Raw genomic sequence first — 17,676 nt, 5'->3', positions numbered from 1 at the left:
CAGAGTTTATAGTATTTTCAACTCTTTTACTCCTGTTTGGTCTGCAATTGTGAAGCGTATAGTAAGTTGTTGTGATGTCTTGAAGAATAATGTGCACTGTTCATAATGCACACCACAAAGTGTCACTTAAGTCACACGACTTAAAGTGGCTCTTCATACACACATAAAAATGTCTCTCTTTTCAGACAATATTAATACGATCAATTAATAACTGGTGCTCAATCCTGACTGTTTTCTGAGTGTTGTTTTACTATTAGGATAGTCAGCTAGTCAACATTTAGTTAAGTTTAGAGCTCAACACGCACTTTGAACTAGGGTCATAAAACGATGATTTTCGTCACATGGCTCTGTCTGCAGGAGAGAGGACATAGTGAGACAGACAGAGGAGGAAGAAGCTGGAGAGAGGGAGTGGGGGGGTCGGTCTGTCTGTCCTTCCTTGGGGACTGGACTGCCCCTCCTGGCTGCCCATTAAAAACAGAATTCCTCCACAAACTGTTTGTGTTTTCAGTCAAACTCCTCCAGGGTGCTGCCTGCCACAGCACAAGACAGTCACACCACGCCTGTCCTCTCCTCCTCTCTCTGTCTCTCTCACATTCCCTTCCTTGTTCTGTCTGAGACCTGTCTACTATCAACATGTGGCACATGTCCTTGACAAGTCAAGAGGATCCTTCGCCACAGGAGCTGGGTGGCACCCCCTTTTCTTCTCTTCTCCACCTCCCACCCTCACCCTGCCTCCCTCTCTCAATATTGAGTTGCCGGGGTAAAAGGGGGCCAGAGGAATCTAATAACTGTGACAGTGGGGCTTTTTTGGCATTGTTCCTGAAGCTGTGCAGACACACACAGGGCTGTCTGCTGGCTCTAATGAAAGGTTAAATGAATAGGACAAAGTGACAGGAGGTACAATAAAGAAACAAGAAGGAGGAGAGTGTGTGTGTGTGTGTGTGTGTGTGCAAGCATGTGTCCATGTCTCTGTGTGTGAGTGTCTCGAGGCCAGCCTCCTCAGCTCAGGGAACAACAAGGACAGCCCCTCCGCAGTGCCACAATATTCAAAACAGATTGGTCTGCGACACGGTGTGTGTGTGTGCACTTTTATGTGTGTGTTATGTGTGCAGGCTTGGGGAGTAACAGACGACATGTAACAGTATTACATCATTAAGATACAAAAAAGGGAACTCTATTCCTTTAGAGTTACAGATGAAAATATGTAATCAGATTACAGATGCATTTAGTAAAAGGGGGGGGGACTATAAGCAAGACATTTTAAAATACATTTAAAATAAAAAACGATATGCTTCCGTGCACATGGCACACACATTACAACACCAGTCTCACAACACTACTCTGGTCTCAGTGAAACTAGCTAATCTTACAGTCAATTCATTATGGCCCCTAGTAAAAGAAAGTTTGTGCAAAGTGGAAATTTCAACATTATTTTGTCTTTAAATCAGAATAGTTTAACATCTCAGTACGGTGACAGTTCTGCCTTCAGCTGTGAAAATACCGTCATCAGACAAAGACATTAGCTACACATACCAACCGCTAACATTAGCGACACAGACCAACTGCTAAAGTTAGCTATACAGACCAAATGCTTATGTTAGCCACACAAAACAACATTTAACATTAGCTACACAGACCACTCACTACCATTAGCTACAAAAGACCAGACACTAACATTTGCAACAAAGACCAACTGATATCATTAGCTTCAAAGAAATCCAGTTAGCTAGCTAGCTTTGAATGCTACTACAACTACTGCTGCTGCTGCTGCTGTAATATTTTGGGACTGTGGGGATGATGTACATTTGAAATTATTGCTATTAGTCATAAAACATTATATTAAGTTAAACAAAAGGAACAGCATATTAGGTATTGATGTAAGTAAGATTAGCTTACTGACTACATGTTTTAGCAGGTAATTAATAACTGTATCAGAAAGCATTTTTAAAGTAACGCCTATGTGTGTGTGTGTGTGTGTGTGTGTGTGTGTGTGTGTGTGTGTGTGTGTGTGTGTGTGTGTGTCTGACTCCCCCACCAGGACACAGATGCTGAAGAAGAATTCCAGCATGGGGTTCTTTGATAAATGTTAAGGTCACTGGCAGAGGGGAGGGGTGGAGGCTGGATGGGGAGGGGCGGGGGAGCGGGTGCAGCGAGGGAGGAGGCAGAGGGAGTGACGAGGGGGGACGCATGTCTCGTCTTGTGCCTCTGCCTGCCTGTGCCTTGGTGGAATGCGGAGTCACATGAAAGAGGCCCTCTTTCTCTCTGCCTCTCTCTGAGACTCGTCTCTTGTGTCTGTCTCAAAAGCGCCACTGTCCCCCTCCTAACACACTACCTGTCAGCAGATTAACCCTCAGCTCCAAAAACACACACAGATGCAGTCATACACACACTCATACAGATGTGGCCTTCGCACACAGTTCACAGGCATTAAATTTCCCTCAAACAGGAAAAGTGAACTAAGATGCAAGCAAACACACAAAATCCCATCATCCTTAGACTGCTTAATTACTATGATTAGCGCCGTAAATAGCAACTTTGTCACCACCAATCACAGGGTAGGACTTCTAGCATGTCATCCAGGTGTGTGGTGATGCATCGCATGGCACAGTAGAGTCAATAGATGAAGCATAATCAATTAAAGCTGCATATATCCCTTGGAGACTGTGACGTAGATTCAGACACTGATAGAGTTAAGTAAATGTCACGGTCAGGTTTAATATGTGGCATCAGACTGAAGGAGGAAGTCTCTATTAGATTGCATCAAATCAGTTCTACAGAGTTAATCCATGTGTTCCTGCCACACATTGAGGTCGAGACTCAAAGAAAATGGATGTATATCTGTGGTGTCTTTGGCTGGTAGCAGGTGTGTAGTGGTCATATAGCTTAAATAACAGTTTCTGCTGTTTAAAATGCTCAAAGCCACAACAGCCTTCTTAACTATGTAATTCAGGGTCTTAATTTACTTTTTTCCCAAATTTGAAATAATCAAACCAATCATTAAAAAATCCACAACATCAGGTGTCTCACTCACGCTCAGGCCACACTGGCTGCGTAAACCTGTAAGTGATGCTACCTCACTGAACTGCAGCTCGCATGCCTGTGGTACCACACATACAGCATCTCTGCTGCGGTGCTGCTACTGGGAGCCCTATCTTTTTACATTGAGTTTTCAGAAGAGTTGTGAAAAGAAGAAAGGAGTTGTAACCAGAAAACAGTGTGATTTAATCCACATGTTCAAAGAGAAAGCGAAGGATGGAGAGAGAAAGAGAAAAGAAAGAAAGAAAAAGAGAGCGCACCAGGAAAATGCTGCCCCTCACCTGATTTTTTTCATGTCTGTGACACAGATTGACATTATAGTGAGAGGTGTCATGTTGCTAATGTTGATATACAGTAACCATCAACAGATTATTTTCACTGTGTACATCACCATCAAGATTTTGTAAGGAGGGCTACCAAGGGTGAGTGAGAGGACAGCAAACTGGTGCTGTGGGAGCCAGAACATGGACATTGGTCACAAGCGTGTCCCACATTAACATACATGGACACTAAAGAAAGACACAGGAGTGGAAAGTACAGGTGAGCTAGCCAGATGCATGGAGGATGAAGATAACTGGAGGCGTTGCTCCAGATGACCACATGATGATGATTTTTGAACCACATGCTCACATGAGCTGTGTGGCTGCCTTTAGCCTGTTAATATGGGCGCCAAAGTGCAGGTTTGGTGACCATGCAGCCCGTGTGGCCTGGCTCGTGTGGCCTGGGTCCAAGAAAAACCTCTCTGCTCCCATTTAATTTGTGTCTTTGAGTCCAAGCCAACCAAACAACGAGGTACTGAAGCAGTTGTCAAAAACCTTACCTCACAGAGCATATGAGGTGCTGGTCTACCGATGCCTTGATCCACAGCAAGTAACATTAGTTTGGATCCAGTCGAGGCAGCGTTACTCCAGGAACTCCTGTGGTACCACGCACAATTACCGTTTTTGTCACAGAAGTTTGGTGGATTTCAATATGATAGCTGCTGACTCTGTCCATAGCAGTGCATTGCTTAGCTTTGTGCCATTAAGGGAGATATCAATCAAAATGTGATCTACCAGTAATTATCAACATGTATTTTCATTCAGATTGTTGTAGATGCTTAATGAGTAACTAAACTTTGATGTCATGCATATTTTTACTATTTCAAGTCCAATTCCCAGAGGCTTCAAAAGGTTGACCTCCCTGGCTCTCAGCAAGTGCATAACATTTGCATATCTGTTACATTACCAAGAATTGTTTTGATATCAACAATACATACATATATCAGTGTGCTCCGATCTGACGCCCTGATCAGCAGGACATCAGTTCTTAATGCCTTCAAAAATCCAGAATATATTTTTATGATGCAACGACAGTATGGTTCAGGTTTGGTTAGGTTTAGGCACCAATACAAGTTGGTTAGGGTTAGGGAGCATGGTTTGGGTTAAAATGGGTACTTGGTACTTACACTGTGGTTTGGGTTTGTCTTGGTTAAAAGAAACCAATGTTGACTGTCAGTAGGAGACAGGAAGTGAACATCAGTCTCCCATGGAAACCACTACAACCTCCTCCTTATGTGGCTCTATAAAAACTTCACCCAACTTTCTCCTTTTCTTCCGACTGACGAGAATCATAATTATTATGGCTTACTAGGGCTTTGTTCCTTAAACCTAAACAAATGTCATTTTGGGGTATTTACTGAAATGACTGATGTTGGAGCCTTAACCTTGGGCACACAAATACATGAGAATATTCACAATGTAACTGAACACACACGCAAAGCACTTAACTGATTTTTTAAAAGTCATATCCAAAATTAATGATATAATTCATACAAGGATAAAGAGTCCAGACTCTGCAGTAAGACTTGGTAATCAAGGCTAGATTATACATTCAGCCCACAAGGTTACAACTGTGTCTCAAACATTATCAATATGTTCAGATTAGAATAAATTGTCAGATAAAGCACAAGGTGACTACTGCTCCCTCTTGACCCAACTTATATGGGATTTACACATTGGTTACGTCAATATGAACACACAGATTAATGTTACCCACGCTCAGATACTAACTCCCCAACCTGAGAGCTCAACAAAAACCAGATGTGGACCATAAAGTTGACTGCTGCATTCCTACAGGACAAGAAACAAATATAAAACTGGTAAGAAACATCTATCTCAAAAGTCATATCTAAGATTAACAGACTCCCTGTTCAGTTGATAGTCAGAGCTACTATATAGCCCAGACCTGTTTAATACTGTGTTCAATATGATGTTGCTGCTTGATTGTTGAGGGTGTTTTATCATAACAATTAGAGAAATTCATTTTTAAAAAAGAGCAACAGTCTAAGCAACTGCTCTTGGTATCATTCAGAGGAATATCTAAATTAATGCTGTCTGTCAGCAGTCACCTGGCTATTTAGACTAACAGGAGATTTTATAGAGGGCCAGTGGACCTGTGAGCCAGGAAAAAATGCCCTGTGCTCTTTGATCCTGCAATAGACTGGCCAGCTGGCTTCATACAGGTGTGAGTGTGCAGCAGGGTTACAACTTGGTCACATTTTCTCCTCAGTCAACCCCTTTGTATATCAGGAACATGTGCTAAATCGGCACGGTGGTGTTCAAATTACCATACTGCTGTACCACAAAAGTTAAAAAGTCCCATAACTTATGGAAGACCTATCATGCTACATAACCACGTAATATTATTTGCCAAATAACTAGTTACATGTACAGCTATCCAAATTTACACCGCATCTAAGCAACTGAAACACCTCCTCTGTAGACATGCCGTAATTTGGAAAGTAGTTTTGCATAGCAAGGCCTATCACTGCACTTTGTTTTTGTACAATGCTGGTGCTGGGGAAAGTGTGGCTAAACCCATTATCGTTCTGAAATAAGGCGAAAAATGCTTTGTCTCATTTATATTTCTTTAAACCAATCGCAATTGTCTTGAGTGGTGCTAAGCCCAGGACAACTGTGACTGCAGTGAAGGTGTCCTTACGAAATAGTGAATGACTTGGTTTGGTGGAACATTTGCACATTGGTAAGCGAGCCCTTACTTTAAAGGGGCTACATGCCGACAAAAGAAAAGGTAACAGCTGCTAGTTTGTATATGTTCATGCTGTTAGCCACCAGGTTAGGGTTTGGGTAGCTTGCCCTTTTCAGCATGGAGGTTGCTGGTTTGGGTAGTTGTTGTTATTGTTGTTTCTGGTAGCGACAGGGACTTTTAAAACAGTAACAGACAGATAGCAAATGGGAGATTGAAATAGCCGGCCAGTGGCAGGCTTATTCTAATAGTCTGCTTCCCGTGAGTCAGACTAGTGGGAAAGTAATACAAAAACATGCAGATTAAACTTTGATTTATTACCTGTATACTGTATACTTTCTTACACAGAATCCAAACAACTGTCCTCAGTTACCTTTTGCCTTTGATAAAGCATCACAACATGAATATGACTTTAAAATGTACACTAGAAGTGTCAAACAGAAACAAACCCAGTCACTGAGCACTTGAATGCATCTTGAGTGATAGAAATTTTCCTGTTCCACCCATGAAATTTAATAACTTTGGGGAACAAATGACAAATTGAATATATGAAGTTTCACAATGGTTGGATTTATTACGAAATGCTAAGACACCTCTATTCCCTGTCTATTATGTAATAACAAAATGAAACAGTAAAAGAATATAACCTACAGTGCCATAAATTTCTCCATGAACATTTCTGAGTGGTTCAAATCTCCCTTGGGTCATTTGTGTTAAATTTCTGTTCTCGTAACGACTTCATTGAACAGTGTCTGTTCATTTTTACCATTCTTCACTTTGGAAAAAGGTGTGTCTTCATGGAAGTCAAATGGGAAAGATGCCATCCACTAAGTACACAATGTCATTTCATGTTCAGAATATTTGAGCTAGCCTCACATTGCTCAAGCGTGACGCATTTATGAAATTACAGGAGTGTCCCCATGCTCACTTGGTTAACCCTGCCAGCCCTCAATCAAATCTTGAGTATTGGAGCACACTGAATCATCATTTAGCAGCAATGAAAGACTTGGGGGAAAACTTCGTTATCAGCAATAGTAACTTAACAGGGAAAAAAATATTCTCTGTAAATGACAACTCAGTTTGAAATAGTCCCCTCTACTACTATACTGAAATCACTAATGACCGACTGGACGGCAGAATCTAAAATTATATGGTATCCTTAAAGATATGTATGCTGTAATTCAAGTACGGTTTATGCAATTTGTTGGGATAAAATAAAGGTAAGACATCATAATCCTTGTTGCTCTTGTAACCCTTGTGCTCACTGTTCTATGAGCACTACTGGGCTCTATAAGCTTGCCAAATCTCTCTTGTAAAATAGCATGATGAAATTTTCATTTAATGCTTTTCATTCAGGACAAACTTACCAATACATCCTGGTACTGACTGTTTAAATGGCCATGGTATTCGGTATTCACAAAGTTAACAACTCACTAAGAGACATGGTAGCAAGGTTTGGTGGTCCCACCTGCGCACGATGAACTAACTTGCAACAACTCTGTGAAACTTTCTTTCACACAGGAGTTTCTATGTAATGGACTGTAGCCCCTTTTCCATAAGCATATGCTGGGTTGGTTTGACTCGTTTTGCCACGGCGCATCGGCCCAGCACAGCAGGGATTATCATTTTCATTAAAACAAGGATAGGAGGTGTATCTTTATACTGATGACACGCTTGTCTTGAGTGAGCGGGTGTAAAACAGTGGATAAACACAATTCATTTCTGACAAATTATTCACAATAAAAGTCCCCCATTACTGTGTTATTTAAAAGCTTTAAAATACCTTCATCAGCAGTAACCTTCCAAAACTCCTATATACACAAAATAAAGCAGACTGCCAAAAGTATAAATGAGAAATTAAACTTCATACCACAGGTATTCAGTTAGAAAGAGGTCATCTTGGGTTGGCTGTGGTTTATGAGACGTCACTGCAACCCGCTTGGAGGCTTGTCAGACATGCTCTGGCCCAATGCTGTAGATGGTTATAACTGGTAATGGAAATGCAAATCAACGTGCCATGGCTTGACTTAGCACAGCCAAGAATGACAATGGAAAAGCCCTATATAAGTCTCAAAAAGGCCTAACCCAGATGTTTTACTCTTGGCTGTAACATCAACAGGACACAAAATTATGACCTTAAGCACCAACTACAGCAGGATGGAGCAAGCAAGGCAATGCAAACTGATCTTATAACAATCCTCACAACCCCCACCAAAGGCTGCTTTTCAGAGGCAATTGCAAGAAGACAGGGTTGTCACACCACCTATTATAATCACGGATATAAAGGTTTGGAGTGAAGAGCACAAAGCATGTATGGTATTCAGAACCTGGACCAGAAAAGGTCCCATGTCGAGCTTTAGACAAATGTCTAAACGTCATCTGCAGTGACAAAACTGAGTATAGAGTTGGAGTCAAAGAGTCTTAGTGGACCAAATTTTCATTTATCTGTTAGAAAGAAAAAGAAAAGAAAAAAAAAAAACACCTCAAGCTACGCCTTGCCATTTTTTCGTAACATGGATCTTTTCTCTTGTAACACCACAGTCACTGTACTGTAGCTAGTTAGCTCAGGTAGCAGTCACACTAGACTGGAATACAGTTTTAGAGACTGGCAAAGGTCAGTTTGACAGCAGGGAAAATAGCACCAAGGTGATTTAACGTTAGAGCAGCTCCGACCAGGACTCCAACAGGTGGACACAGGAAACGGGAAGCAGTTGAGAAGTAGCATTTTGTGAGTTAATTTGTAAGCATGCATCATCTATCACGTTGATAAGCCTGCTAGTATTTGTTTGTGTGATTGAAAGTTATTTATGTCCTTGTTTTGAGACTTGTGTGAGGCGATACTGAGTTAACAAAGTATTCAGTCTTCATGATGGTGGTTCTATCACATTCAGAATTATTACCACTTTTGCTGTGAGCATTTAATAGACAGCTGCCTTTATGCCTCAAAAATATATATTTAAATAATTACATTAATATCATGAACATTAAGTGACTAGTGGCCTATTTTCTAATCAACCAACTTCTGGTTGATTAGAAAAATCTTTAGTCGGGGGCAGCCCTCCTTTCTTGACACTTGATGAGTTTATTTTATTTATTTGACCTAACAAATGTACATAATAGAGCTGGATATTGGTATTCGATACATTACGACCAAGTAGTATCGAGACTTCTCCAGTACAATACCTGCATTTAATTCTTTTTGTACCCAGATCTGGAAAAAAAATCAACTATTTGTATGGTTTTACTTGCAGCCAATCAGAGAAAGAGGGTATCAAATGAAGTATCCATATCCATTTGTATCCATATCACTTTAAGGGTCCTGATATTGGTATATCTTTTTAAACAATACCCAGCCATAGTACATAACATACATAACGCAGCAAACTCACACAAAAACTTACACACACACACACACACACACACACACACACACACACACACACACACACATAAAAACACACACCACCAATTGTTGGGGGGATGGTGACCAGTTGCAAAATTTTAACATATCGCCCAACACTAGGAGTTGGAGGAAGAGCTTATCCTGACTGGCCGAACCAGTACATGTAAATTCAGTAATGGACAAGCCTCCCGACCCTGTTAAAGGTATGAAGCCTATGTAAGATACAAAACTACTGTTATGGTTCCTCAAGCAACCATCAACATTTTTCTTATTGAACAGACATTGCGGTACATGTGGTGCTATGCCATTAAGGAGTTCTTTGGCGTTCTGTCAAAGAAGCATGAAGAAGAAAATGTGTGGAATGAAGTGTGAAGTTGACTTTGTCCTTTCTTTTTGATGGTACATAAACAGGTTTTAAATGAGAGAAATCTGGACTGAGAACCCGAGGAATCAGTTCAAAGGCTATTCAGGTAAAAATAACATTGTCAGGCACAGTTACGAGCAAAAAACTAAACATTCAGGGCAATAATTCCAAAGTCAACGTGCTACGTCTCAGTCCTCAGGAATTTTTCATGAGCCACCACTTATCTTGTCATATCAGATTTCTTCCGCCAGCTTTTTTGGAGGGAAGAGAAAAGACACCTTTAGGGCAAATTATTCTCCTTTAATCAAATCACTCTGTATGGCCCGAGGAGATCTTTCCATGCCTTTTGAGTCACTGGGGCATGGGCCACTAATGCACACACCCACAAAAAAATTTCATACAAACATCCACATATAGTATACTATGTATAGAAACAGCAGCAGTTTGGTGTCTTTTTATCTGAAAGCAAGAAATGAGACTCAACAGGAAAATAAAAAATACAAGAAGAAAGCAAGGAACAAAGTGGTGCCTGGAGTTTCCATCACAAGCGAAATCCCAGATTTTCTCACTCACTGTTCATGGAACAAAATCGAACAACTTTATTCTGGAGTGCAGTCAGTGCAGGAGGGAGCTATAAAATATAAATTATACCACATAACCCTATACCTCCCAGCTGAGCCATTTGGTTACAACTATACTCCTGTTCGTTACGCAGGTCCGGCGTCTCTGGTATTTCTATAGCGTCGACATGAATTATACTCTGGCCCTGCTGAAGAATGTATGGATTACAAGTGAAATGTAATTTCCCTCCCGATCGGACAGTTGCCACCCAGTGACACTGAAGTGTTTATGTTACACAGTTCCCGGTAATTAGTTCTGGACAGAATTAATTAAGGCCACCCCAAATTACAGCTGAAAACATAAGAATCATGGCTGCGTCTCAGAAGACAGAAAAATGCAGCAGAGGGTGTATTTCTAAAGGCTGCAAAATGTGTTCTATCATTTCTCACTTTGAACAAATAAAGACCGAGGGAGTGTGTGTGGCTTCTGCACACACTGGGTGTGTTCATGTACTAAGACCAAAGTTTTCCTGATTCCTTCCTTAAGGAATAGTGTTTGGACTAGCATGTGAAATGAAGCCTGTAGAAAAAAAAATGGCACAAAAAATTGAACACATGTAAGTACAAGTATCAGCTTACAGTTTAAACACAGCTTGTAGCGCAGAGTCTGATTTTAATCTGATTAACTTGCCATCTCCGAGTGTGATCTGCCTCCTCACCACCAAGACAATACTATCATTTAGCAGATTAAAAACTCTTAGAGATATCAGTCTGTGTGGTAGTACAAGACTAAACACATCTTAAATGCTCGTGTCATAACAGCTGTTAACCCTATTCATTACTGTCTGCTGTTTATTTCTCTTTTTTTAAGACTCAAGAATCACAGGATCACAGACCAAATCTCATAATGTATTCGGAGGAAATTGGAGTTTTCATGATTGTAAGTGTGTGAAGATTTAGTTTCTCACTTTGTGTGCTGAGGTACAAAAATGTAATTATGTCCACTATATGTATATTGTTTTAAATCAAGTATGTCTCACACTGTGCTCTTTATTAAATTAGGAGTCCCGCGATCCAATTTGTTTTAACATTTCACAGTGTCTCTGTTTAGTCGCTACAGCCTGCAGCTTAGGTTACAGTGTCTTGTTCAAAGATTTCCATCTCAAGCCACCACTAGGTATATGACCCCACTCCCCCCTCTCAAAATATTACCTTTTCTGTCACAGCCAAGACACACTATCAATCACTCAAGAGATTATTGTGGCTGAGGACAGAGCCATATCAGTACAGCAGTGACCCACTCCTGGATAAATAAAACCACTGCACGAATGTTGCTTTTGTGTTGTTGAGGCATCACAGAAACCTCAGTGTGTTTCCTTTTATGTATTAAGGCCTTTTCACACCAGACTTTTTTTCCCAACCCGCAATTATTTTGCAATTGAATGGTGTTTTAAAAACCTGTATCCAGCCAATGCAAGCTTTCACATCAACAGAGTTTTACTGAGCAATGCTGCAGCTTTTATTTTTTCAGACCAAGCTCAATTTCTTTGAAGTTTCAATTCCAACATGGACGCAACTGACCAATCAAACTGAAGGCAGCTGACAGTGTTGCATTCAAAATATTCAACATGGTGCATCACTTGTTTCTCAGAAATGATAACAGGGATAAAAATCTACAGATACTATGATTTCAACATGTGGATGATGTGAATAGTCATACACACATCTTAAAGGGACAGTTCACCCCAAAATCATAAATGCATACATTTCCTCCTACTTATAATGCTGCTCATTCATCTAGATTGGTTTGGTGTTAGTTGCTTAGTTTTTGAGATATTGGCTGTGGAGATGTCTGCCTATATTGGAATTATATTAAGAAACTATATTTGGAAGGACAATATAAACTAGATGAGCCAGATGGCACTCAACAGCAACGTGTTTTTCCAGAAGTCATGTTCTGGTTACTCAAAATAATGCACAGACCTTGTGAGCAGTTTCAAGTTGGAACTGCCCTCTTTCTCATACAGACGTAAGCGTGCATCCACTCATGGAGGAGAGGCTTGTGACGGTGCAGGATGTAAACATTAGTGGCTCATTTACGCTAAATGTTAAACACACATACAGATACGGACGGACCCCTCTGTCCATAGTCGTTAATCATTAATTTCGTCCATTTTTCCGCACATTATTTGAAACCTTTTGGATATGGATGAAACAGAGCAGTACCACCAGTAGTCAGAGGGGGCAGAGTATTGGAAATGACCAGGTCTTGATTTCTGCAAATTTCTGGCGCTTTGAGCGCCACAAGCCAAGTGTCACCTGATTCCATTATATTCAAGTGAAGGCAGACATTTCCAGAACTGATATCTCCAGACCTCAGAAACTCACACCAAAGAAATCTACTGTAGATGGATAAAAGTACAACAGGTAAGAGGAAAACTATGTGAACTGTCTCTTTAACATAAGAGCGCAGCCTTTTCATGACTAAAATTAAAATAGGCCTGAACATTAAGGTCAAATAGCTATTATGTCCATAAATTAATTGCACATAATATGAAAATAATTAAGTGCACAAATGGAAAGAACCAAGAACTCAGAGCAGAAAATATATAAATGCAAAAAATGAGTTATCAGAAGATCCTTTACACACTTAGCACCCATTCTTTTCAAATAAAGAGGCTGGGAGTGAGAAAGTAAGAGAACCGGAGCAAATAGAGAGGATGGAGTTGAGGGGAGAAGAGGAGGAAAGAGTTCTCGATGTGAGCAGTAATCAGACGAAGCCAGCAGGGGGGACAGGGAGGGTTGGTGGGGTCAGAGCGGAGCACCACTAAGCAGCCTTTCTCTTCATTAGCAGCCTCTCTAAGGGGGGCGTCACAGGCCTACCTGTCCAGCAGATTATTGAACCGACTAACCAGTGGCTCCCACCCCGCACACACACTCTCACACATTCTCCCCTCTCTGATTCCCACAGACCCAGAGGAATCACGACCTAGCTGCAGCCTCGCTGACAACTTTAACTTTTTCTTTAACCTCACGTAGCAGCGCTGTAGAATGAACCGGAGCGTCTACTCACTGCATAACGAGGACATTTACCTCCACATTTTCTCCATTATTTTATGGAGTTTTGATGTAGTGCTAAGAAACATGTTGATATTTATCGATATTATTACATGGAGACGTTGTCTTAGTTTTTAGAAATTGTTACATTGTGATATGGCTTAAGTGTTGTCTTTTCCTGGTTTTAAAGGCTGCATCACAGTAAGGTGATTTTCTAAACTTATCAGCCTGTTCACGCTGTTTTATGATTTGCCTTTATTCACTTAGTCATCCACAGTACTCATGATTATTTATCAAATATCACGTTGTGTTAACATTTTATGAAAGCACCAATAGTAATCCCAATATTAGTGCAATATAAGTACTGATATGGAGGTATCTGGTCAAAAATATTGTGTGTGTCTCTATCCCTCAGCCCTATTTTGATGTCTGTTTTATTGTTTTTTCTCTCTATTTCAGTCCCTTCAGGATTTTGCAGGCTTTTTTAGGATTGCTGCAGCTTAAAATACCTGATTTCACAGCAGCTGCTCTAAAAAAGCTTGATGCATGTTGCAATGTTTTTCAGTATATTTGCAATTAAATCGCAGGTGCAAGTGAATATTACATCATAAAAGTTGCTTTTTTGCATATTTTCGTATATTTTTTGTGAAAAACAATTCTTGCAAAATATGCTTTATTTGCAAATGAAAAAAGTGCACCTGTGTTTGTATTCCTTAAAGAAGCAAAATATCTTTGGAGCTCAAACTCAATTAAAACAGCAAGCAAAAAATTACAAAATATGGAGGTGCACAGAGCATTGATAAATGTCAGTAAAAATTGCAAATCTTGTGTTCTTTTCAGTGACTATGACAGAAGAAAAGAATATCACAAAAATAATAATTAATCAATTCAGTCAATTGAGTCAGTTCATACAGATGTACATGTATGACATTTGTGCGGGGGACTGAGGTGATTGGTGATACTCACAGGAAGCAAGTCAAATTTGTGGAAAAGTTGTGGGGATTGGACACAATTGCAAGGTCATGCAGAATTCACAGGGATTGGTTGAATTTGCCTTAATTGTTCCAACTTCCTAGAGGGACTGATATTTTTTTGGTTTATGTCTTTTCCTGCAGCAACTCTGGAAATGCAAAAACGGTATAATTATCTGACACACAAGAGGGACTGAAACACATGGACAGAAGGAATACCAACATGTTAACTTGTGTGACTTGTGCGGTAAAGGAAATTTGAATTGCGCAGTTCCCTGACTGGTCTGGCAGGGATAAAGCAGCATGGAGATAAAAGTAATGAAATGACACTCCAGGAATGTAAATTGGCATTCTTCACTGGAGTTGCAGCAGCACCAGCTCAGGCTCATGAAACATCCCTGACACACACTTCTCAGACCAGGCCAAAAATACTGCGCTACACATTAATCTTACACACATCTCACTGATGAAAGTGTGAAGGTACTTTTGTGCTGCTTTTAAGTGAGGCCATTCATCTCAATCTCTCTTTCGCTGTTTCTCTTTTTCTCTTCTCCCTCCTTCTCGCCTGTCTCTCCTGAAGCAGTCAGATACGTCCACGCTGAAATGTCTTACACTGACATGAAATGCCTCGCTGTACTTCTGCTTGTGTTTCACTGTCACAGGTTGGCCCCGAGTTGTCCTTTTAGAGTTATTGTAGCACAGGGATGCATAGACAAGTCGGGCTTCAACTATATTTTCATTTTTGATCAATCTGTTGATCGTTTTCTCCAGTAATTGATTAGCTGTTTGGTCCATAAAATGTGAGAAAATGGTGAAAAAATGTTGATAAGTGTTTCTCAAAGCCCAAGATGACATCCTCAGACGTCTTGTTTTGTCCACGACACAAAGATATTCAGTTTACCTTCACAGAGGATTAAAGAAACAAGACACTATTCACATTTGAGAAGCTGGAATCAGACAATTTGCACATTTTTCATTTAAAAAAATTACTCAAACTAATTAATTTGTTATCAGAATAGTTGTCGATTAATTTAACACTTGACAACTAATCGATTAATCATTGCAGCTTGAAAGGCAAGTGTGCTAAGCAAAAAACAAAAAAGCCTTGACTGTCAGATTACAGCCTTGTTCAACTCTAATTAGTAGCATTATTAAAAGCAACAATTTAAAATGACCTAAAGCTTTTCTTTGCACTGGAGCAAACAGACCAATATATCTGATAAAGACTTCCACAAACTGTCCGAAAATCAACTGGAACAAGACAGGGAATATTTCGAGAAATCAATAAAAATGCTGCAGAAGAAAATAAAACATCATGCACCACAAGAAATTCCTTCTTGTGGTGCATGATGTTTTATTTTCTGCAGAAAAGGTGAAGCAGGATTTTCAGCAGAAGGATTTTAGGCCTAAAAAATAACTTGAGGAATGTTGCTGCCAGCTATGAAATGAAGTGTGCTCACATTTATATAAGTAAACACCCATAACACTTGTTTTTTATCAGCTCCGTTTAAACGTGTGTTTGCTGCCTGACGACACTAAATTACACTGAATTATAGTAGACACTAGTTTGTATGAGTTTGTAAATATGAAGGCCCAAATGTACAGGTAGCAAAAAGTGCCTTAAGACATAAATACCATTTAAACAATTAACAAAACAATTAAAAATGTCTTTACACTGTACCTGGAGTTAACGATTTGCCCTTAAAGACGTCAAGTAAAAGTTTTTAATGCGTCTGTGGGGAGCAGGGAATTGAGAAACACTCATAGCGTGACGAAAACTATAAAATTATATTGAGTGAAGTCATATTTCTCTAACTTACTTCGGATGTCACATATATTAAGTTTCATTTCTGATTATGGCTCACAAATGTTACAATGCTTACTATTGATTTTATGAGACAAAGATGGAAGGAAAAACAAAGAAGAGGATCAAAATAAGCAGAAGAAACTCATTTTCTTTTAAATACAGACATATGAACAAATCAAGCAGATGAGTCATATGAATCAGAAACAAGTGTGGAAATTATTAAACTGTAAAAACTTTAAGAATTGCTCAGGAAGTCTTGGCTGTAACTTTTTATCTGCTCTGATGAGTTTAGATGCCATGCCAGCGGCGGAGAAGTTTTTAAAAAGTTACCACTTCTATAATTTCTGGAAAGTGGTGTGTTTCATCTGAATAAGTTAAGTAAGCACAAGTAGAAAATGCATATTTACCATTGCTGCATGTTGTATCTGACAGACCCCGGGGCTGCTGGCACTTTTCAAACTTGGCGTCCTCAAAAAAGTCTGATTTCGCCCTCAAGTGGGGAACTTTCTCCTCTTCAGTGCTGCTGTTTGCTGTCTGAGGTGATTCTGCTGTCGGTGTTTCCTTTTCACAAAGTTATCATCGCCGTTTAATAACAGTTTTGGGTACAAACACGAGGAAACGGTCGCTCTTTTTTTATCCTCCGTCTCCTCGCTGGAGAAAAACGCGCGTCAAGACGTTTGGAGACGCGTCGGTCGGTCTCACGGAGAGGAGGAACGCACGACCACGACACTCGGTGCCCTCTTCTCTTTTTCCCCAAAGCGTAAACTGAAGAAGCCAAGGAGACAGTGGGGATCTCTGACAGCCAGAAGCTGGGTTGTAACAGCTTGTCCTACCCTGAGAAAAACGCAAAAAAAAACGCCTTCTTCTTCTTTACACTCCCCCGATGATTTCCTTCTGCAGAGTCAGCGCAGTGCGCCGAGGAGAGGAGAGCTGCCTGCGGACGGTCCGGGCTGAGGAGAAGGTGGCTGCTGTGAATTCAGACCAGTGTTTTACACGCCGTGTGTGACTGTAACCCGAGTGACTGAGCGTCCGCAGGCTTTCTGTGCTAGATGAGTTGATTAACGATATTCTGTCTGGAGGAAAAGTCGCATCTCTGTGCGACATAAATGTGCGGGGAAAAAAAACTCAGCAGAAAGATAAGAAATCGGCAAAGAGAGGCGCAATACAGCTGTGATGAAAAGCAGCAATGAGTCTGATATTTTTCCTCAGATATACTGTAATTAAAACAATATGTATTTTAGTACACTATAAAGTGTGTATTTTGAACAATATCAACTGTAAGAAAATCAATAAATAATACTAAATAAATTCAAATGTTTCTGAATTTCCTGTCGTCTTTTAACTTTTGAGGGAGTGTGCATTTCATTTTAGGCAAACTTTCACTCTTTTCACTTTCTCTGACCTCGCCAGTACACTTGAGTTGGAAATAGCGTGTGGTTTGTGTGTGCACT

General features: G+C 40.2%; 1 protein-coding gene across 1 annotated transcript in view; it reads right to left on the bottom strand.

Moving 5' to 3' along the window:
* bnc2 (basonuclin zinc finger protein 2) overlaps positions 1–17,453 on the bottom strand; it is a 226,237-nt gene extending 208,784 nt beyond the window's left edge. Inside the window, exon 1 of the mRNA XM_084715208.1 lies at positions 16,633–17,453. Within this exon, the coding sequence (XP_084571334.1) occupies positions 16,633–16,635 (3 nt within the window). The 5' untranslated portion in view covers positions 16,636–17,453. The remainder of the gene's footprint in view (positions 1–16,632) is intronic.
* Between the last annotated feature and the right edge of the window lie 223 nt (positions 17,454–17,676).

This window comes from Lutjanus erythropterus, chromosome 3 (genome assembly GCF_056507025.1).
Source record: "Lutjanus erythropterus isolate fLutEry1 chromosome 3, fLutEry1.hap2, whole genome shotgun sequence".
NCBI lineage: Eukaryota > Metazoa > Chordata > Actinopteri > Lutjaniformes > Lutjanidae > Lutjanus > Lutjanus erythropterus.
Note: the sequence above shows the minus strand (reverse complement) of the source record. Positions and strands in the feature narration are given on the sequence as shown.